Below are 22,955 nucleotides of genomic sequence, written 5' to 3'. Positions count from 1 at the left end.
ATGACGATACAATAGTTTCGACGAATGCAATTGTACTATTAAATGTCGAATGTTTTCTTAGACTTGTATTATAGAGAAACTGGATGTAATTGCTTCTTATCAGCTGCCAATGCTGAATGTATGAAAAATGTACTTGTATAATGCCAACGCTTGTGCAGTGTAATCACTTCAATCCGACCATAATAGCTATTATTGTTACGTTGGATATTTAGAAATCTGAAAATGTAGAGACCAGAGTAGAAGTTAAATTGCGATACAATATTTTCGACGAATGCAATTGTACTATTAAATGTCAAATGTTTTATTAGACTTGCATTATAGAGCAAATTGATGTAATTGCTTCTTATCAGCTGCCAATGCTAAATGTAACCAAAATGTACTTGTATAATACCAACGCTTGTGGAGTGTCAACTCTTCCATCCGACCATATTAGCTATTAATGTCGCGGTGGACAGTTAGAAATCTGAAAATGTAGATTACGCATTAAATATTACGTTACGATATTCTAGTTGAAATTATTATAATTGTTTAATTCAATGTCGATTGTTCTCTTTAGTTTTGTTTGATAAAACATATTTATGTAACATTTAGTCGTTCCTATCGGAGAACCCCTACCTTTAACGAAAGTTGGTTGTTCCTTGGCAGTTATTCTGTGCAATATAGAATTATGATAATAATGGAGTTTGTATTTTCAATTATATTATTGCAACATATTAAAGTATATTTGCATATGGTATTTGTAAAATTGCATTATTTCTTTATACGTTATCCCATTGGAATTGTCTCAGGCTATACAATTGCGATTTTATCTTCGTTCTTGAAACTGTTCTTTCAATTATCCAAAGATTAATTTAAATTTATAGTTCATGTTACTTTTTTTTCATGCAGTAGAAGTTGAGACAGTGTCAGTAGAAAATACAAATTAATTACATTTTTTTCTTTTTTCAATGGATGATACTATGATAGAAGTTCTATTTCGTTTAAAAAAGTGAACGGCCAATAGCCTGACCTATCCATTACAAATTTTAAAAAATTTTTTTTAATGGATTTTTAAAAATTTTTTAAAGATCTTGGAAAGCGCTTGCCAAGAGCTCGGAACTTGTCTTGCTGGCGGGACAGGGCAAGCTACTTTCCAATACTTTTGAAAGACCTTTCCAAGATCTTTCGAGGATCTTTCCAGCCGAATCCAAGCGCTTTGCAAGTCGAAATTTTTTTACGCGGGCTCTGCTTGAAGTACTTTTTCTGAAGTTTGTTCTAATAGTAATCAGTAAGACATCCCATTCTTCTAGGATACGTTTGATACATTCATAACGCGATAGCCATCGGGTCTCGGCATATTTTAATATGTTCTTTGTTTCGCCCGTAAAAGATTTTTGGAAATCTTTGAAAATTTCAGTCCGTTTAGGGCTTCCTCTTATAAAAGCTACCAATTTCTTTATAAAGTTTCCACATTTTAATGGTAAAGCTTTACATGCATTAGAGGCTACTAGAGCAGATGAGTGGCAAATGCATGGTATAGTAATCAACCGCGGAGACCACTTAGAAAGTTTCGTTTGAAATGATTCATTTTTTCCAGTCATTACTGATGCATTATCACATCCCAGGCTAATTATATTTGATAATGGTATTTGTTTTTTTATTAGTTCGTTGTAAAATGCGGTAAAAATTTTCTGTGCGGAACAATCGCTTGCATCCAAATTTATTAATTGTAATAAATCAGTCTTTACGGACAAAGATTCACTATCCACATATCGAGTAAGAAGAGTCATTTTTTTTTCGTTAGTAATGTCTGACGTTTCATCAACCAAAACTGAAAATTTATTATGTCTCAGTGTTTCGGAGATTCGTTCTATTTCGTAAGGACATATAACGTTATTAATAATCTTCGTAAGTTTCATTCTGCCTAGAAACATAGACTGTAGAATCTCCGGTTCTTTGCCTATATCTTGAAACATGCTGAGCAAATGTGCGCTATATATAAACGGAATATTGTGTTCCACAAAAAATGTCGATAATTTAATTTCAGCGACTCTAACTCTTTCATTAAAAGAAGAACGGGGATTCACGTTCTCATAAATCACTTCTGTGGCATTCAATTTTTCCATATTTTTTATATGACTTTTGGTTTTACTATGGTCCTTGATATTCGATTTACCACATTTGTTAGTAACATTGCAGGCAATGCAGTGATACTTTTCGGTATCTGTGGGTACATTCCGCAACCAAACCCTCCAAGAAGGAAACTCATCATACCATTGATGTTGAAAAGTTTTCGGTCTAGTTGAGCTCATTGTTATAATAACCTATAAATAGTACAAAAGTGGTAGCGGCTCTTATTTTTTCAAAATAACAAAATAGAAAAATTAACTTACTTATTGCTATATAGTATGATCAGCGGTGTCTTTTTAAAAGTTGATACCAGCACTGCCACCACAAAACAATTATATCAGTGATTACTCCCAACAATATTAAAAAACTTATTTTCTTGAATTTCACAATTTTTAGCAATACACGATTTTAATTAACACAGAAACGTCCAAATAGTAACATCAAGACTATTACCTTTGTATATTCAATAAGCCACAAAAATTATATATATTTTGTACACTTGGAAATCAGCTTGCACTACTATCCAATGAGGCTGTTGATTGACTGTACCCGCCAGCGTTGCCAAGTGTAGTATAATTTTCCTATAGCGTAGTATCCTTAGGATACTACGCTACAGTTTCTGTTCCCTGCGGGATCCTACGCTATAGTTTCTGTTCACTGCGGGATCCTACGCTACAGTTTCTGTCCTTGCGGGATACTACACAGTGGGAAATTGAATCGTGTGTGGTTCGGCTAGTTTCACTCTGTAATTTAACATGGAAAATGATATACTACACTATAGTTAAAAGCACACACGATTCAATTTCCCACTGTGTACGTTTTGGCCATTAATCTTGAGTCTTGGCGAGGGGAAGTTAGAATCAGAGGGGCGAGGGGATTTTTAGGGAGTTTGTCCGTAGCTGTCAAATGGCGCGATTAACCCTCAATTTTATATCATCAACAAAAATAATATTTTCGGAAAACGATTGTGGAAAAGAAGGAAGGATTTTAATAAATAACAGAGAAGACAAAAATATATCAGATGAGTATAAATTAATAAAAAAAAAGAAAATTATTGTGAATTTTTAAGAAAATATACTTTGTGGTTATTTTATTTTTGTTACAGTTGAAATCCGGTTATGATGACTTCCAATTAAGGAAAAAAGTAATTATAGACTAATAAATGAAAAAGTATTCAAACATGAAGGACTTCTCTGTATGGCCCAGTCATTTCAATAATTGTGACTTAATGTTATAATGGTGAATGTGTAAGCGATTAGTGCATATACAACAAACTCTTATTGTAAATTTAATAATCTTGTATGACAATGTTTTAATTGCTATTATTTTAAATTAAAGCTAGTTTAATTAACATATTTTTATTTCATCCCTTTCTCAAAATTCTAAACACATGGTAATTACCTATTCTTGTAGTAGTCATATATTCGTTAAATTACATACAAAATTACAACTGTTTTATATTTGTAAAGCATAGCTGTTTGTTGCAATGATTTTTATTATTCAATGTGAGACAAATCGCATTTTGTTTAGGCAAATGTCTTATATATCCGCCACATCCTTCCATATCTTATGCGACATTTATTTGGCTCCGTTGCACTATTTTCTTCCAGTCTATATCATATAACATTAATTTTCTAATCATTTATACATACACACAGATCTAATAATACTGCTGATCTGCAATTATTTTTGTAATTGTTGAAATGATTGTTAAACCATTATCTTGTTTAATTTGTAAAATGGACATTTGAATGATGCTATTAAAATTTGGCAACTTTTCTGCGAGATATGTTCTGATAATATTTGTGAAGATAAAGTTCTTTAAAAGGTATATGTATACTGCTGAGTTCATCTTGTTTTCAGCTTTAAATAGTTTTCCAACTATACGCATGGATATCTATTTTGAATATAGAATACATATTTCATTACATCTATTATGATATTGTTAAGATTGATAGAAAGATATCAATTCTTTGAAAATGATATATTATATAACTAGTAACTGGATTAATTAAGGTTTTAGAACAGATAAATTTCACAAACAAATAGGACTAACAAAATATGTATTATATATTGAGGAAGGATATCCAAATGTGAATTATTTGAAGCTAAAAGGAAGATAGATTCAGCAGTATCCTTAAATGTATTGGAGAACAACATCCTCTCAAATTTAAAGAGAAGATATCCTATGGAAGAGATGCCAAACATTATAAGTAAAATAATTCAAGTGTCCATTCTTCAACTTTAATAGAACAATGGTTTACCAATCATCTTGACATTTATAAGATTAATTAGTCAATAGAATAGCTATATCTGAATGTATATAAAAATAGCAAAAAATTAATTGTATATTTGGAAAACTAAAAGAAAGAACTAACAAGGCAAATAAATGTTACATAAGATATGGAAGGATGTGGCGGATAAATAAGACATTTGCCTAAACAAAATGCGATTTGTCTCACATTGAATAATAAAAATCATTGCAACAAACATCTATGCTTTACAAATATAAAACAGTTGTAATTTTGTATGTAATTTAACGAATATATGACTACTACAAGAATAGGTAATTATCATGTGTTTAGAATTTTGAGAAAGGGATGAAATAAAAATATGTTAATTAAACTAGCTTTAATTTAAAATAATAGCAATTAAAACATTGTCATACAAGATTATTAAATTTACAATAAGAGTTTGTTGTATATCCACTAATCGCTTACACATTCACTATTATAACATTAAGTCACAATTATTGAAATGACTGGGCCGTACAGAAATGTTTAATGTATTAATACTTTTTCATTTATTGGTCTGTAATTACTTTTTTCCTTAACCCATTAACGCCCAAAACGGCAAGAATCAAAGGTTTACTTTGCGATCAGATTTAAAGTGCTAAATCCTGTTGCACATATCGCAAAATACCTTTACTTATGTTTTCGAGGTCGCTCTACAAGATGGTATAATTTAAATTATGATTTGGTTGCGTGAAAAAAAGATATAGTGACTTTTTCCTCAAAAAGTGCTAAAAATTTTGCGACAAAAATTTTAAAAGTTAAATTTTCTACTAAAATTTGATGTTCCTTTTCATTAAAAATGGGCACAAGTTGGCACAAACATTCCAAAGTTTCAAAATATCGTCCGTAGGAAATGAAAAATTTTTGATGGTCGAAGCAAAATGGCGGCAAACACGATTTTTTGTTACAAAATTTCACAAGCTTTTTTCTCATCAATTACGAACTTTATTGAAAATTTCCCAAGGATAAAAATGTCTTATAATTAATTGAAGAATATTCTAAATTTTTTCAAATTTTTTATCAACAATTTTTTAAATTTCAGTCTCGTAATATTAGGAAAAATAAAAAATTGTTTATAAAAAATTTGAAAAAAATTTTGAATATTCTTCAATTAATTATAAGACATTTTTATCCTTGGGAAATTTTCAACAAAGTTAATAGTTTTTTAGAAAAAAATATTAATCTCGTTTACAAGCTGAAATTGGAATATTTTAGCATTTTTTAGGGTCACAAGTCATTGATATTTAGTAGGTTACTTATCTTATACCCACATTTTTCCTATTTTCAATACTCTTTCTTAATGTTTGTTAGGAAAGCATGTTTTGCAAACATATGCGTTGCATCCTTTACAGAATTTGTATGTTTTTATGGGACATGATGAGCATTTGCTCTGCTTTTCTACACGTTTGGATACATGAGTTTGTGTAATTTCTTTTTCTCGATTTGCTAAATAATGCTTAGCAATATCTAACGCAAACTCTTTTGTAGACTTTTTATTCCCAGTACTAGCAGTATTATATATAACAACCGAGTTCGTAATAGATGCCTGAATCAAACGTGTAAAAACTACCCATGTCCATTTTTTACTTCTGATGCTGGGCAATAAATTATTACAGTGAGCATCATGAGTATCAACTCCTCCCATATATTTGTTATAAATATGAAAAGCGTGTGGAAATTGGATTTCTTTCTTTTCATGTTCTTTAGAACTATAACGCTTTATTGGAAGAGTTGGATTTACACCTGCCGCCGTAGATGCTATGGACACCGGCTTTGAATCCATTACAGTGATGTAATTTATTTGACTATTTTTGTCATTTTTAACAGCAAATGTTCCTCTCTCTGCCTTCTTACATATTTCGTTTTTAATTTTAACTCTATCATTCCTAATAGTACCTGTGGCTCGTAATCCTATATTTCGTAAGTGTAAAATCAAATCAAAACTTGTGAAATAATTATCAAAATAGACATGGTAAAGATTTATCTTTCGAGGAGTTGTATTATGCAGGAAATCTTTTAGTAAATTCATTACTACTCTGCTACCTAATGCACATTTCCTCAGCACATTCGTTTCTATTTGATTCTTACCACAGTACAAATCCCAACCTAAGAGATAACCATTACTAGTACACAGTCCCCACAGTTTTAATCCAAATCTTATTGGTTTTCCTCTAATAAATTGTTTCAAGCTGGTTTTGGCATATGATTTTATCATCATTTTATCAATTGACATTGCAGTTTGGAAATATCCAAATTGAAGAATGTTTTTTTGGAATAAGTTTATCAAAGAACGTACTCGCCATCCTTTATCATTTGGATTATTGTCTGATGCTTAAGAATATTTTATATGAGCTTTTATACTTTCGAATCGATTACGAGACATTACTAACGAAACGACGTTAGCAGACAAAAAGGGATCAGTTGACCAATAGTCGCATTGTGATTTTCTTTTGTTAAAGCATGAAAAAATTACAATTCCTATAAATATATCTAAATCAGATCGAGAAAGTTCAAAATTATTTTCCTTTGTTGCTGCACTAATATAATTTTTGATTTCATCAGAAAAAGAGGATTCGAATAATTGAACTGGTGTACTTTGCACAATCATTTTTTTCTGGCTGTCAGATAACAGTGTCTCATTTTCAATTTGATCTTTACAATTTTTTTCACCGTCAACCCAGTTATACTCATGTTCTGCTTCTAATTTAGTTAAATTTGCAGAATAACCCTGGTATACTTTTTTATATGACGTACAAGGAAAATCATTATAATTTTCATCGTCTGAACCAGAATCATTATCGCCAGAATAATTAGGATCGGGAATCAAAATTATTTGACTAGATTCTTCATGTGAACTATCATCATCAGATTCAATTTCTGACATTCGAACTTGTCGTTTTCTCTTCGACATTTTTGAATTATCAAATATTTAAGAATATAAAAACTTTAAATAAAGACTATATAAAACGTTACATGTGATGTAAGAAAAATAATTGATATAAAAAAAGAAATATAATAAAGAATGAAGAAAAACTTATAGTATACCGTTGATGATAGATTTCACTTCAATCAAAAAAAGTAAGCGCTAAAAATGTATTGCATACCGTCAGTGAATCTTTTTAAAGCTTTAAGTATTGTGCAGCTCTTATAAGAGAAGTCTGTTCACCTTATTAATATGAAATTCATTTTTTCTAAAAAACTATTAACTTTATTGAAAATTTCCCAAGGATAAAAATGTCTTATAATTAACTGAAGAATATTCCAAATTTTTTTCAAATTTTTTATAAACAATTTTTTATTTTTCCTAATATTACGAGACTGAAATTTAAAAAATTGTTTATAAAAAATTTGAAAAAATTTTAGAATATTCTTCAGTTAATTCTCAGACATTTTTATCCTTGGGAAATTTTCAATAAAGTTCGTAATTGATGAGAAAAAAGCTTGTGAAATTTTGTAACAAAAAATCGTGTTTGCCGCCATTTTGCTTCGACCATCAAGAATTTTTCATTTCCTACGGACGATATTTTGAAACTTTGGAATGTTTGTGCCAACTTGTGCCCATTTTTAATGAAGAGGAACATCAAATTTTAGTAGAAAATTTAACTTTTAAAATTTTTGTCGCAAAATTTTTAGCACTTTTTGAGGAAAAAGTCACTATATCTTTTTTTCACGCAACCAAATCATAATTTAAATTATACCATCTTGTAGAGCGACCTCGAAAACATAAGTAAAGGTATTTTGCGATATGTGCAACAAGATTTAGCACTTTAAATCTGATCGCAAAGTAAACCTTTGATTCTTGCCGTTTTGGGCGTTAATGGGTTAATGGCCAAAACACGTCCGAAAGCACTGAGAGCTTATTATACCTAAAACACTATACTTCGTTTCACACTTACTATACATTTTGCGTGGTATATTCAATTCTCGACAACAAACTATACAGCGTAGTATCTTCCAACATGGCGGACTTGGCAACGCTGGTACCCGCTTAAGGAATTACAGGAATATAACAGAAAAGTATTACATGTACGTATTTATACCATTTTTTGTTTCCATTCGTAATCACGGCATATACTAAGATCATAATAATTTTTGTTACTTGCACGCCTTTTCTAAAAGATGTAATTGTACGTGGCAGATTGTAGAAATCGCGAGCACAACATTTTAAAATCTGGGGGAGCATCAACTAACACATTATACAAACTTCCTACATAGCAAAGTCCCAAACATCACGATTACTTAAGACATATAATATCTATGTTTTAGCCCATAATGTTTTATATTGTGTTGAGATTACATTGAAACAAAATATTAACACTATGGTCTATTATGTCATTATGATGAGGAGCTCAGATCGTGATATTTACATACAATTAATGACATACTATATTTTATATTTGACGTCATACTGTATAATATTATGAGCTCCTGTCATGATAATACAATGAAAATCGGAGAATTGCTGACGACAAATCGTGAGTGAATTATGACTAAATTGAATGTTATTGTAGTAATACATTTAATATTTTGCAGTAAGGAGCGTTCAAAAAGCAAGCTATTTAACGGTATTACCGCTAAGGCACGTATATTTATTAAAAACTTAAGAACCCATTACATAAATATGGTGGCTTTAAAAACAATGTTGCCTAGGCGAATAAATGAATGTGAACTGGGCTCGAGGCAGTATATTGTGATATGTTCCTTCATGTAGACTCATAGTAAATCAATTTTTCTAAATAATGGAATAGCATTTATTTCATTTCGTTATAACATCCTTCATTAGTATAAGTAGGTGACAACTCTGACAACTAGCACTCGTAGCTGTTACAGCGATTTTGCCATTACTTTAAACCAAAAATTAGCGAGCAAAAATTACTTTAAAATAAAAATATTAACGGAGAAAGTATATTTTAGTCCTAAACGTTTCTTCTATTAACAATTAATTAGTATATTAAATTATTTCGAAATGTTCATTTGACTGGACTATCACTCTGTAGTCCCAATCAACTGCCATGATTGCGACGCTTACAAAGGAGACATGCGAAAGGTTGCTGACCGGCCGCGAATTAAAACCCAGCGTGTATTATGTATTCGATTTACTGTGTCACTAGACAACTGGACTCCGCATGCTGTGTCAGCATTTATAATCTGACCGACAAAGAGACTATAATAGATATGTAGGTTGTTATTCTCAAAATGCTAATTAGCACTAGTGGGCTTCAATAAGGAAAGAGAAATTATGCGTCATAGAGTAAATGAAAACACAATTATTAAAAACTAGATTGCTAAAGTAATAAATTTTATTCACTTTGAAATGTTTGAAATATATACTTTTATATTTTCTACATATTAACAAAAATTTTCAAACATATTTATTTAAAATAAAACTATTCATGCTCTCTTTTATTTCTAATGAAATAAATATATTCCTTATATAAACTGAAATAAAAGATTTAATAATATTAGAATGGGTGTATTATAGATTTCAAAGATGGAAGGTAAAGATAATAAGTTTTTTTTAAATATTAAAACATTAATTATTGATTACTTAAAACTTAAAACTAATATACATATATTATTTTTTTAACCTATTTTTTAAACAAATATTTACATATTTCCCCTGCGTTGGAGGGAACTTACAATAAATTATGGAACATAAGTACGTCCTTCTCGGACATATGGGGCAGTTCATATTGCCTTGGATCCTCCACTTGGCGGTTAGTCCTCCCCCATCCACGGTAAGGAGAAGTGGACTGCATCCATAAGATCCCGAAGTAATCGAAGTCCCACCGAAAGTCGTCGTCCGATTGCACCATTTCCTCTTCCCAGGCTTGATCCAATCGGACCCCGGCGCGGAAAAGCTGCCTATCTTTTATAGCAGCGCCATCCTGCACTACAACTAAACACAAGGAAAAGAATATTAAATTAAAATGTTACATGATTAAGAAATTTAATCGCACATATATCGAATACGGATATATATACAGGGAGGTTCTCTAACAGCGGCATATAGGAGATTCGTGTTAGTTGACTATAGCGCTCAGGATGATGGTATCTGAGAGCGCTGATTGGTCAACATCATGTAGTGCCAACATGAAATGGTCCGTTACCAATAGATGAATACGAAAAATTAGATCCATTCGCCATTTTGGAGTAGAGAAGTGTTTACATGCTAGTTGTAGAAGAAAGAGGTGTGAAATGGAAAAATGTCAAATAGTGAAGTTACTAAAGTAAAAATGGAAAATAATGAATGGAAAGTAAGAATATTCGAACTTTCCATTCATTATTTTCCATTTTTACTTTAGTAACTTCACTATTTGACATTTTTCCATTTCACACCTCTTTCTTCTACAACTAGCATGTAAACACTTCTCTACTCCAAAATGGCGAATGGATCTAATTTTTCGTATTCATCTATTGGTAACGGACCATTTCATGTTGGCACTACATGATGTTGACCAATCAGCGCTCTCAGATACCATCATCCTGAGCGCTATAGTCAACTAACACGAATCTCCTATATGCCGCCGTTAAAGAACCTCCCTGTATATTTACTTACCACCCTCCACGATGGCGAATAATTTCCTTCCTCGGTGGTCCCTTAGGCCTCTGTCATGGGGCCTCGCCTTAGCAACTTGCTGCTTTCTAGTTGTTTTACCCTCCATTACTTTCAATGCGTTATTAATCGTGTCACTTTTAATTTCGATGAATAAATCGTTACAAATAACAGTACGTCTCAAGGCAAGTCAATATATAGGAAGACCCCCACCTTACCGAAAAATGTTACAAAACTGCTGACTTAACGTCCACGAAAAAGTCACACTACACATTAGAATATTGAATGTTACTTTACTTTTACGCTATAAGAGTAAACGTTGAATAAAAAATGGAATAAGAAAAATTATTCCTCTAAACAAATAGAATAGGGAATAACCTTATCATTTTAATTATAGGTATGTTATGACCGTAATGGCTATCGGAATTTGCAAGATCTACGGGCAGGTAGAGATTAGACCAATTAAAGGACAACCAGGGTTGTATTATGAAAAATTTGGACTACTAAATTTATATCGACAACAGTGGAAACTAGTCCTGCATACTGATATGGCCGTATACCACGAAAGGCATACACGGGTTATGAAATTCCTCTATGATCAACGCCTCTGTCTTATGGATAATAATGTAAGAACTTGCGTCACTGCGGTGGACCATATAACATTTAAACTCGACACTATCGAAAGGGAACTCCGCGAAGTGACAGAAATGACATCATTTTCGACAAGAATCCAACGCGGTTTAATAAATGAGGTAGGATCTATAGGTAAAATTCTCTTCGGAACTATGGATAGTCAAGACGAAGAAGAAATTAATAATCATTTAAAACTAATAGATCGAAAAATGCACAAAACCGAAATGGCAATGAAAAAGCAGATACAAATAGTCAGCAGAAATTTAGAAATCCTAAACGATACCTTAACTAAAGTAAACAAGAACGAAGAAAGACTACTACAATTGGAAAAGGACTTGATGGAAAAGGAAACTAATTTAGAAGTACTATACAACCTCAGTATAATTGTAGAAGAACTTTTGATTGAAACTGACTCTCTACTAGATTTCGTCACACAAGCTAACCACGGTATAATCAATCCAAAGATCATACCACATTCTCAAATTATGCGGTATCTGAGGGAAGCGCAACCATACATTCCTGCAAGCACACAATTCCCAATATCGTTGACCAATACAAATATACATTTACTGTCGAAGTTATTAAAATCAACCATATTCTCAAAAACGAACAAATTAATAATCGTTCTATGCATCCCACTGATTACTCCACAAGAATTCGATCTACTACAAGTATATCCTATACCCATACCAGTATCAAACTCAACGTCATTATACTCTATTATCGACATCAGAAATGAATTCTTGGCAATAGACATTACGACAGAACGGTACACCGAATACAGTGAAGAAGACCTAAAAAAATGCAGTCAAGTAGGTGACCAATATTTCTGTCCCACATACAAGCCGTCAAACAAAATGAAAAGCGAAAACCCATGCGAAATAACTCTATACCTAAAAAACAAGGCCTCCGAAACATGCGAACATAAACTTATTCACCTTGTACAACCTATGTTAATCTCACTAAAAGACAGAGCCTCCTGGCTCTATACAGTACCACCAGAGATGAAACGGGAGATTGCTCATGCGAGGTCCCGAGGCAATCCCTACCGGTAGGCGGCGCTGGTGTTGGCAAACGCGTGTCTCAGGTCCATCTAACCCCTAACGCCATCTATCGGAAGAGACCACGAAGCACGAGCGTTAAGCTTAGAATAGGGTAAAACATATATGCATTGTTGCCAGAAAGCGGAATAAAGAGAGAGCGGAGATATTTTCTCGGACCTCTCTGTCTTTCTCGCTGTTAGCTTCTAGCAGAAGAGTCGAGGCAAAATCTTTCCGTTTCGCTTTGCCGAAAATCTACCAATATTCGATGTCATTTATATTTGCAGGCCAATGCCTTTATACATGATTTTTTCAGCATATTTATTTATCAGCATTGACTTATTTAAATCAATAATAAATTAAGGAAATGCGTATTTGATATATAATAATTATTTTAACTATAATTTCATCGTTATATTTCGCTTATTTCCGTAAAATCTGCATTTCTTTAGTTTATTATTGATTATTGTAAGTCAATGGCAATTTAAAAAAATTTAATCTTAAAAAAAAAAGAAAAGTACCGATCAGGAATCGAACCCGGACCCACGAATCGCCACGCGATTACCTTACCGCCTAGACCACGAGGCTTCTTCAGTGCACCGTAAACAGATAGTCTTTTTAAGGGCTTGAAATCTTCTTTTAAACCATATAAATAAACGAGCAACCGACAGCTTTATTCATTATTATTCTATCATAATGGTACACAAATTAAAGAATAATTATATAATGTAGATTTTCAAAAGCTTTTCCAATAACCAAGAACGGAAACTGCGAGCGTTGATTATTTATCTTCGTTCTTGGCTATTGGAAAAGCTTTTGAAAAATATTCAAAATATAATTATTCCTTCATTTGTGTACCATTATGACAGAATAATAATGAATAAAGCTGTCGGTTGCTCGTTTATTTATATGGTTTAAAAGAAGATTTCAAGACCTTAAAAAGACTATCTGTTTACGGTGCACTGAAGAAGCCTCGTGGTCTAGGCAGTAAGGTAATCGCGTGGCGATTCGTGGGTCCGGGTTCGATTCCTGATCGGTACTTTTCTTTTTTTTTTAAGATTAAATTTTTTTAAATTGCCATTGACTTACAATAATCAATAATAAACTAAAGAAATGCAGATTTTACGGAAATAAGCGAAATATAACGATGAAATTATAGTTAAAATAATTATTATATATCAAATACGCATTTCCTTAATTTATTATTGATTTAAATAAGTCAATGCTGATAAATAAATATGCTGAAAAAATCATGTATAAAGGCATTGGCCTGCAAATATAAATGACATCGAATATTGGTAGATTTTCGGCAAAGCGAAACGGAAAGATTTTGCCTCGACTCTTCTGCTAGAAGCTAACAGCGAGAAAGACAGAGAGGTCCGAGAAAATATCTCCGCTCTCTCTTTATTCCGCTTTCTGGCAACAATGCATATATGTTTTACCCTATTCTAAGCTTAACGCTCGTGCTTCGTGGTCTCTTCCGATAGATGGCGTTAGGGGTTAGATGGACCTGAGACACGCGTTTGCCAACACCAGCGCCGCCTACCGGTAGGGATTGCCTCGGGACCTCGCATGAGCAATCTCCCGTTTCATCTCTGGTACCACGTATGGAAGAACTCACTGTAACTTGTAAAAATAAAGATAAATATATGCTAGAAATAACAGGCTCCGGAACGCTAACGATACGGAATAATTGCATTATTACTGCTACTGATTTTATTCTAGAGACCGTACAAACCGTTAAATCGCCGAGCATAACAAATTTTGTGCCGAGATTTAACTTTTCATTGGAAGCTCTAGATGAAAGAATACAGCAGTCTTCTAGCAACGTACCCCGGCTAGAAAATAACCTTACAAGGGTCAGCGACCTCAATCAATTAAGCGTCCATATCAATAATTTGGAGAAGGAGCTCAGTGAAGACGACCAATACTTCTATCAACCCATCGAGCATCACATTATCACATCAGCATCAACTCTCATCATTGTCTTCATAGCAGCAGCCGTCTTTGCAATATGTCATTATTTACGCAAGAGAAACAACGAAGCACTTATGCAAACGGTTACACGAACCTCGCCCACGGACAACATCAGGGACTTATCAACAGACATTGCACTTAAAACACCCCCAAAACCAACCATTCCACCTACACAATTCGCAACCACCCAAATGAAAAGGCTTCTAGTAATGCCTTCTCCCCCTCCTCCCCCTCTTCCCATCGTGTAGGGAAGAACGTTATATTACCCACTTATTTCCTATTTCCACATAATTTTCAAATAGGCCAGTATTAAAGGAGGAATTATGATTTTTGCTAAGGCAACATACTTTCCCAGAAAAATACTATTCAGCAATTTCGGTAAAACTAGGCCAGGCCACCAATGTTTTCAAATGCGTGTCTTGACACTAATCCCTTTGACAAATTAAGTTGTAATGGTGTTAAATTTGGCTAAATAAGCAATGCTGTGGAATATACCTTCTGGGGATACCACGTTAAAAAAAATGCGCCTTCAACTCTACCTCCAGGGTGGTGTGGAAACGAGTTTATTATTTAAAGCATTTTTCGTAAATATATTAAAAATACGAGGAGCTCAATGTTTGAACATAAAAAATAGCAAGTAAAGATGTGTACTTCATTCGCTGAGCAAAATAAGTCATTAAAATAATAAACTTCGCGCGAAGCACCCTACCGAAGGTTCTATTTGACAAAAATCATTTTTTAACTAATTTGGATTCTAGCTAATTAAATACCCTACAAAAAATATTTAAACTTATTTTCGATTAAAATAGCCGGATTCAAAATATTAAATTAAATAAGTTAACATTGCAAAATTTGTATTTCTTTTTCCTGAATAACTTTGTAACCGATTTCGCTACAAAAAATATTGTCCAATAATAGTTGTAGAGAATATTTTTCTAAATTAAATAAAAAAAATTGTTATTTTACGAAATACAGGAGTCGAAATATTTTTGGTTACCCCCTTTTCACCCCCCCCCCCCCGTTAGCAAACCCCTTAGGAATTTGAATTTTGCAAATTTTCGCTCCTAAAGATTTACCATTTAAAAAAAAAACAAAACAAAATTTACGATTTTTTGGTAATTATTTTTATTGATTTGAGTGGACTACACTTACAGTGCTGGCTGAAAAAGATTTTGCCACGCTTCCTTGGCTAAGAGACAGTCAAGATTGGGAGAGAGTGAGAGGGCCGAGAAAACTATACTGCTCTCTCTCGCTCTGCAGTTGTGCCGAATCCGACCGAGACCCAGCGAAGGCAGCCGAGACACGCACGTATCGCTGCAATGGTGTGCGTGACTAGGAAGCTGCGCATGAGTAGGAATGTCTCACCGATGCTACCGGCTGACCGTGTGTTAGTGAGACTACGGTCGCGTGGTGGGGAGAGAAATCCGGCACGATCTAACAGCACTGGTCCGAGGTAGTCCTCGGAGGCAGTGTGGAGGGGAAGGAGAGGGTTTAACCTCTCACGGGAAGTCCCCGGAGAAATCTCCCTTAGGAGGGAGGATATTGCCGCAGAGGGGTAGTCCCCTCTTGGTAGGCGGTGGGTGGTTGGGTGATACTTACCAAAGTAGTCGACCCGAAGAGTTCGCCGGTGGAGGCGCTCGTTTGATGGGCTGGTGGAGGCGTCAAAAAATGTCGTGGAGGCGGTGATGCCGAAAGGCGCAAAAAGGTGCTGCTGTTGCTAATTATGCGGTCGAGCAAGGCTGAGGTGCGCTGGGTCCTTATCCAGGACCCATCTATATAATTCCGCGGCACGAAACTTGCCCGCAAGAGAGCTGCTCGTGTCGCTGGCCACCTAGTGGTCAGGCGCGCAAGCCGTGCCGCGGCCGCGATGCGCCTGGGCCTGTAGACGCGCAAGCGCGCCGCGGTGCGAGATAGAGAGAGACAGGTGGAGCGGCTACACGCTGTTGGTCTAGCCGTCCCCTGTAAACGCAATAGAGACAGGGAGATATAGCAAAAATGTGGAATCTACTTCTCAGCATTTTTGCCCCTCCCGATCTCGAACAAACTCCCCCCGTTGACGCGATGCCGTCAAGACAAGGAAGAAGAAAGTTAACTCAGTTTAAACAAATTTATTTACAAACAAAATAAAATAAAAGATATAAAACAGATAGGGACGAGACGACTATTTTTTCAGCTTCATATGCAGCTTGGCTGAATGAAGCTCTAGGGCCGGCGACCACCGCAGGGTTATTTTGCCCTGCGGGGTCCAGGCCTTCCAGCGGCGCAACTTCAGGGCCGTATAGAGGGGCACCTCTATCTCCTACCCGAATGCCCGGACTCTGATTTTTTGAGCATTGCGCTCGAGCTCCCTGGCGCTGGGATCGTCGAGGACTTTCCCAGACCAGTTCGCCGAGGCAATGCTCTTCTTTGAGGCGATGACGGGCCTCAGCCGTCTCGCCCGCGGTCGTGCTGCTGGGGTTGGAGATGGTGGCGGTGCCGGCGTCTCCCTTTGCCCCTCCGGGAGAATATGGCCGAAAAGCCGCCGAAATTCAGATTCCTCCCGGGGGGCATGTAACTCGAGGAAATCGTCCCCCTCGTCCTCATATCCTACACCCAGGAGGTGGGCCCACGGATAATCCGTCATGATCAATCTCGCTGCACCAAAAAAGTAAATGATGAGTACGAAGACACTCAGTAAATATTTTTGGAGTTTTGGAAGAAAAGACATGGCGGAGATCATAAGTGTTCCTGAAGGTTTGGAACAGGTAACAGGACGACCTGAAGAGTCCCAGGACGCCCGAGAGAGGAGGTGGTAACCTGAAGAGTCCCAGGAAACCAGGAAAGAGAATAGACAACCTGAAGAGTCCCAGGAAGCCAAGAAGGAGGAAGTTAAGCGACCTGACGAGTCCCAGGAAGCTTGAGAAGGAGAGATGACAACCTGAAGAGTCCAAGGATGCCGTAAGGCAGGGTAAAGATAGACCCTGATACGACCCGAAAGCAAGGGCTAAAAAGGGAGTTTACAAAATTGCGAGAGACTCCGTTGAATCTCTTTTCTCGCGGTTTTCAGTATAGCTATGCGAGCTACCCCATCCACCCCAGGGACTAGTTTAAGAATCCGCCCCAAGGTCCACATGCGGGGGGGGTTGTTGGGTACTTTGATCAGGACCAAATCTCCTTCACCAAATTCCGAGTTCGTGTTCTGCCATTTTGGCCTATTCTGCAACGTGTGGAGGTATTCGAAAGACCACTTCTTCCAGAATGTTTCGGTGATTCTAATCACGTTTTGCCAACGGTTTAATGACGATTCGCGTAAATCCAATGTGGAAAATTCCGGGGGAGAATTTAACGCCCGACCTGACCAGAAATGCCCCGGAGTGAGTACGTCCAACGACTCAGGATCATCATGTAACAGCGAAATAGGCCGTGAGTTGAGGCAGGCCTCAATCTTGGTCAGCAGTGTGGTCATTTCCTCGAAATTAGGCACGAAATCTCCGATGGAGCGCTTCAGGTGGTGCTTGATACTTTTTACAGCACTTTACCAAAGACCACCCCAGTGGGGTGTGGCGACCGGGATGAATTTCCACTCGATTTCGCTGAGGGAATCCGTTGTCTGAGTGCGGGCGGCTTCTAGAGCGCATTGGTAGGCGCGATTGAGTTCTGCGTCCGCTCCTTGAAAGTTAAGGCCGTTGTCGGAGTACATAAAGGCGGGTTTTCCCCGACGAGAGATAAACCGGGACAGCGCGGCGAGGAAGGCCTCGGTATCCAGTCGAGAGACGAGTTCCAAGTGAACAGCACGGGTTGATAGACATACGAACACTGCCACGTAGCATTTTATGGATTTTGCATTACGACCGTGATGTAATTTCACCAGAAAGGGCCCGGCATAATCTACTCCGGTGTGTTCAAAAGTAAAACTGCGAGAAACCCGAGCGGCAGGAAGTGAACCCATGAGTTGGCTACCGAGTTTAGCGCGTTCGCGAACACACGTGATGCATTTGTGAACGCATGACTTTACTAGATTTAGCGCATTCATGACCCAAAACTTTTGTCGCAACGTGGACAAAGTCAATTGGAGTCCCCTGTGAAGTGTATCTAGGTGGGTTTGCCTAATGAGTGTGGCAGTTGTGTGGCAATCCGGTAGAATAATGGGGTGTTTCATTTGTTCAGAAATTTCGGCGTTCCGAAGCCGCCCCCCTATTCTTAAGATTCCTTGTGAATCAATGACCGGATGTAAGGAAAGAAGCTTTGACCGCGACGGTATACGTGACCCATGATTCAAGGCTGAAAGCTCGGCTGCGAAGTGTGTCCGTTGAACAACCTGTACTATAGCGACTATAGAATCGCGAAACTCTGAAACGGACAGGAGGGAGTCCTCCCATTGGCCGGTTTTCCTGGTCCGCTGGACAAATCGAAGAACATAGGCCATAACTCGGACCAGTTTAGACCAAGACGAAAACTTATCAAAAAACCAACACTTAGTTGTGTCTAGTTGAGCGGTTAACGCTACCTTCCGACTTTCTTCCGCGGTTTCAAAGACCTGAACGGGACTTGCGGGGTGCTCACGGAGAAAAGCAGGCACATGCCACCAAAGTGAGTCCTCTGATAACTGTTGAACACTGGTTCCTCTTGAGCACAAGTCTGCAGGATTCAACTTAGTGGGTACATAATGCCAGCTGGCTTCCGGTAAATGCGTTTGAACATACGAAACGCGATTGGCCACAAACGTCTTCCAATGGACGGGTTGCTTTGCTGTCCAAGTTAACGCGACCTGTGAATCCGAGTAACACCGAATCGCATCACAATTCCCGACCAAGCTTGCCTTGACGTGAACCAACAACTTGACTAGAAGTGCGGCTGCAAACAACTCCAACCGAGGTATTGAAGTGGTCTTAATCGGCGCGACCTTTGTTTTGGACATTACTAAATGTACCGAAAGATGACCGTTTTCGTCCGTGAGACGTTCGTAAGCGACTGCACCTTAGGCCAGCTCTGAGGCGTCGCAGTATCCGATTAATTCGCGTTTTCTAGTAGTAAGTGATCGTCCAGTCCACCGTGGAATGCTCAAAGCATGTAAGTCGCAGAGCTGCTCATAGCACTTGAGGCACTTGGACTGAATAGGCTCAGGAATCTCTTCATCCCAAGAGAGTTTGAGTAACCAGGTGGATTGCATTAACTGCTTTAAAGTGATGACTAAGGGAGAGATCCATCCCAATGGATCAAAAATCTTAGCATTCTCTGATAAGAGGATGCGATTGGTTAGTACACCAATAGATGAAGGAGTAATACGGAAGCGAAAGCTATCATCCCCGTGATCCCAATATATGCCCAAGACTTTACTTGACCCCGCGGGATCCTCAAAGAAAGAGTGCGGCTCGGTAGGTTCAAGCGGGGAAGTCCCCGGTTGATTGAATGCCCATTTGCTCAAGGAGAAGCCCCCTTTCGCTAGTAGAGCGATGAGTTGTTCCCTGACCGAACTGAGTTGTTTTAAGTCATGAGCCCCGAAAAGTATATCATCTACGTATGTAGAATTTAACAAAACATCTTGTGCGAGAGGGAAGTCAGCCCCGTCCGTGGAAGCTAATTCGCGCAAATCTCGCGAGGATAAAAAAGGTGCCGGTCCCGTACCGTTGGTCACCGTGTTGAGTTCGAAAGCCTGAAGCTCACCGGAATCAGTCTTCCATAAAATGTTCTGACACTTGCGGTCCTCAAAACGCACAAGAATCTGTCGAAACATTTTAACAATGTCCGTCACGCCAACATATTGAAAGGCACGCCAATTCATTAGGATCCGCGTGATGTCCTGCTGGAGCTTGGTTCCAATGAATAATGTGTCGTTAAGCGATACGCCCGTAGATGTTTTAGAAGATGCGTTGAATACAACGCGAATCTTTGTCTTCTGGTTCTCGATCTTAAAAACTGCATGATGAGGCAGGAAGACGCGAAAATCAGAGTTCATAGGAACAGGAGACATATGTCCTAACAATTGATACTCCTGTAAGAATTGAGAATAGCTTTCAGCTTGTTCTGGAGAGGTTTCCAATCGCCGAAGTATTCGGGTTAAAGTTTTCTCTGCTACCCGAGAAGAAGAACCTAAGCTGTGCTTTTCGATGTCGGATCGAAAAGGTAAAGCAACGACAAAACGACCTGAGGGGGTGCGTGATACCGTATTCACAAAATGTTGTTCACAGAGGGAGTTCTCTGTGGACATGGGTTTGACTTCCGGAATTTCTTCCAGTTCCCAGAAGTCGCGAAGAGTTTTTTCCACCTCAAAGCAATGATGCACCGTGACAGTATGAGAGTGACCCGTCTTGGGTACGACCCCAGCTACGATCCACCCGAAAATAGTCCGCTGGGCAAGCAACGTATAATCAGGAGAATGCATGTACGCGCCTTCCATCAATGCTGCAAGATAGTCTGCGCCAATAAGCACGTCAATTGGAGCCCTGGTTGACGCGAAGTTATCGGGCAGATCAATTTCGCTGAGTGCTGGAAACGACGACGGAGAATAAGTCGGAGGCATATATTGAGTAATCCTTAATAAGATCAATGCAGTTATGTCCAACGAAACACCGTGTCGTGATAGAGAATGAAGCGTAATCTGTACCTCTGCGCGAACGTATTGAGCCGAATTCAGAGAGACGCCATGAATGGTCGCGTTGACGCGTTTTCGTGATACCCGTAGTTGCTGAGCTAGATTTTCCGAGATAAAGGAAGTTTCTGAACCCGTGTCCACTAAACCGCGGACTATAATACGAGAACCGTCATGAGCGTCAATTCTGGCAGAGAAAGTGGCCAATAGACCTGATGGTGTGTCGGAAACACTGAGATGTGTTGTAGTATTCGAGCTGGAGGGTTCGGGCTCGGAAGCGGAGTTGACTGCGGGGGTAGTCCCCCGTGCCTTGCTTCCCCTGGTTCCAGATTTGTCAAAATGCAGTAGAGTATGATGCAATTTACTACATTTCCTGCATCGTGACGAGGATGAACAATTGGAGCAACTGTGTCCGGGTCTCAGGCAGTTGATGCAGAGGTTCTGTGAGAATGCGAACTTCGAACGAGCCTGAGGGGTCAATGCAAGGTAGTCATTGCACTGATACAAGAAATGGTTACTACCGCAGTGGGCATAACCAGTACTATTCACACTCGTAGCGTGTGACTTCAAGGATATCCCAGATTCCTTTTTGGAAGTCTTAGGTTTGTTACCTAAGGATTGCAAGGAGTTAATATGACGCGTTAGAAACTCAGAGAATTGAATGAAAGTGGGATAATCCTTGCTGCTTCCCAGGTACATCTCCCAGGCCAAACGAAGGGTGTCATCCAGTTTGTTCTTCAGCGAATGAACAATTATGGGATCCCATTGATCGACGCCATATCCCATAGTTTTAAGGGCGTTGAGAGCAACCGTAACTGAGTCCCTAACTTCTTTCAGAACCTTAAAATTGTCACCCCGAAGCGTGGGTACTTGCGAGATCTGATCTAAGAACGTATCCGTGGTCATCCGTTTGTCAGTGTACCGAGCTACCAGAGTGTCCCATGCTATCTCATAGTTCTCGGAGGTGATCGCTAAAGATTTAATGACCGTAGCTGCTTCTCCTTGCAGACAGGATTTTAGATAATGGAACTTGTCCCGACCGGAGACATACACTTTGTCGTGAACAATGGAACGGAACGGAACGTTTCATAAAAGTTGTTCCGTTTTAAGTAATCCCCGGAAAACTTCGGTAAATCGATAACTGGAAACCTAATGTGGTTTATTTCGCCTGAAGGTGCAGTGGGACCTGATGCCGACATTACCTGATTGGATCGAAGTTCATCTAGATGTCCTAGGATGAATTCTTCCGCGTCATTATGGGCATCAAGAGCCGCTTGATACCAGCTATCGGTTACGTACTCCATTTTAGCTAATTCGGCCGGTTTAGTGTGAGTAGTGATCTTAACGTGAGTTTTATGCAACACTTTAAGCCACTTCTCTACGGCTGCAAACCTATCCTCCAAGAAGGGAAGGGTGAAATTGTGAACTCCACGCTTCTTAACGTTAACGACCAACCGAACGAATTCATCCCGAATCATGGGCACGTAATTGATGGCTTCTAATAATTCCCCTGAGCTAGCCATTTTTGAAACCCTATTCCAGAACAAAACCACAATCCAAAACACAGCCCGGAATGCCCACTCAGGAACACTGATGCACTCCGAACGTTTTTTGCCGGAAATCCGGCTCGAAGGACCAAAAATTTATGCGAAACAATGTCCCAAGAGAGCTCCGAACCTGTGGTCAGAAGGGAAGGTCTTATTCTAGAATAAAATATTCAAAGCCAAGGTAATAGGCAAAATGAGTTTTTTATTTAAATAAATAAAAATATACAAAAT

General features: G+C 37.7%; 4 protein-coding genes across 4 annotated transcripts; all 4 read right to left on the bottom strand.

Moving 5' to 3' along the window:
• Positions 1 to 1,061: 1,061 nt before the first annotated feature.
• LOC136785799 (zinc finger BED domain-containing protein 5-like) lies at positions 1,062 to 2,291 on the bottom strand. The gene has a single exon (XM_066747080.1). The coding sequence runs from the start codon at positions 2,289 to 2,291 to the stop codon at positions 1,062 to 1,064; it is 1,230 nt and encodes a 409-aa protein (XP_066603177.1).
• Positions 2,292 to 5,700: 3,409 nt separating this feature from the next.
• On the bottom strand, positions 5,701 to 7,314 carry LOC136785790 (piggyBac transposable element-derived protein 3-like). The gene is made up of 2 exons (XM_066747067.1): positions 6,780 to 7,314; positions 5,701 to 6,734 (listed from the first exon to the last, which is right to left on the bottom strand). Exons 1-2 carry the CDS (start codon positions 7,312 to 7,314, stop codon positions 5,701 to 5,703), a joined length of 1,569 nt encoding a protein of 522 aa, XP_066603164.1.
• Positions 7,315 to 18,123: 10,809 nt separating this feature from the next.
• Positions 18,124 to 19,506, bottom strand: LOC136785785 (uncharacterized). The gene has a single exon (XM_066747053.1). It carries the CDS (start codon positions 19,504 to 19,506, stop codon positions 18,124 to 18,126), a length of 1,383 nt encoding a protein of 460 aa, XP_066603150.1.
• A 60-nt stretch (positions 19,507 to 19,566) lies between these two features.
• LOC136785777 (uncharacterized) lies at positions 19,567 to 22,655 on the bottom strand. The gene is made up of 3 exons (XM_066747039.1): positions 22,229 to 22,655; positions 20,806 to 22,172; positions 19,567 to 20,688 (listed from the first exon to the last, which is right to left on the bottom strand). The coding sequence occupies exons 1-3, from the start codon at positions 22,653 to 22,655 to the stop codon at positions 19,567 to 19,569; spliced, it is 2,916 nt and encodes a 971-aa protein (XP_066603136.1).
• Positions 22,656 to 22,955: the final 300 nt, after the last annotated feature.

This window comes from Prorops nasuta, unplaced genomic scaffold, assembly GCF_024137725.1.
Source record: "Prorops nasuta isolate Cenicafe-Biocafe unplaced genomic scaffold, Cenicafe_Pnas_1.2 PNAS00001, whole genome shotgun sequence".
NCBI lineage: Eukaryota > Metazoa > Arthropoda > Insecta > Hymenoptera > Bethylidae > Prorops > Prorops nasuta.
This window is presented reverse-complemented; position numbering and strand designations above follow the sequence as displayed.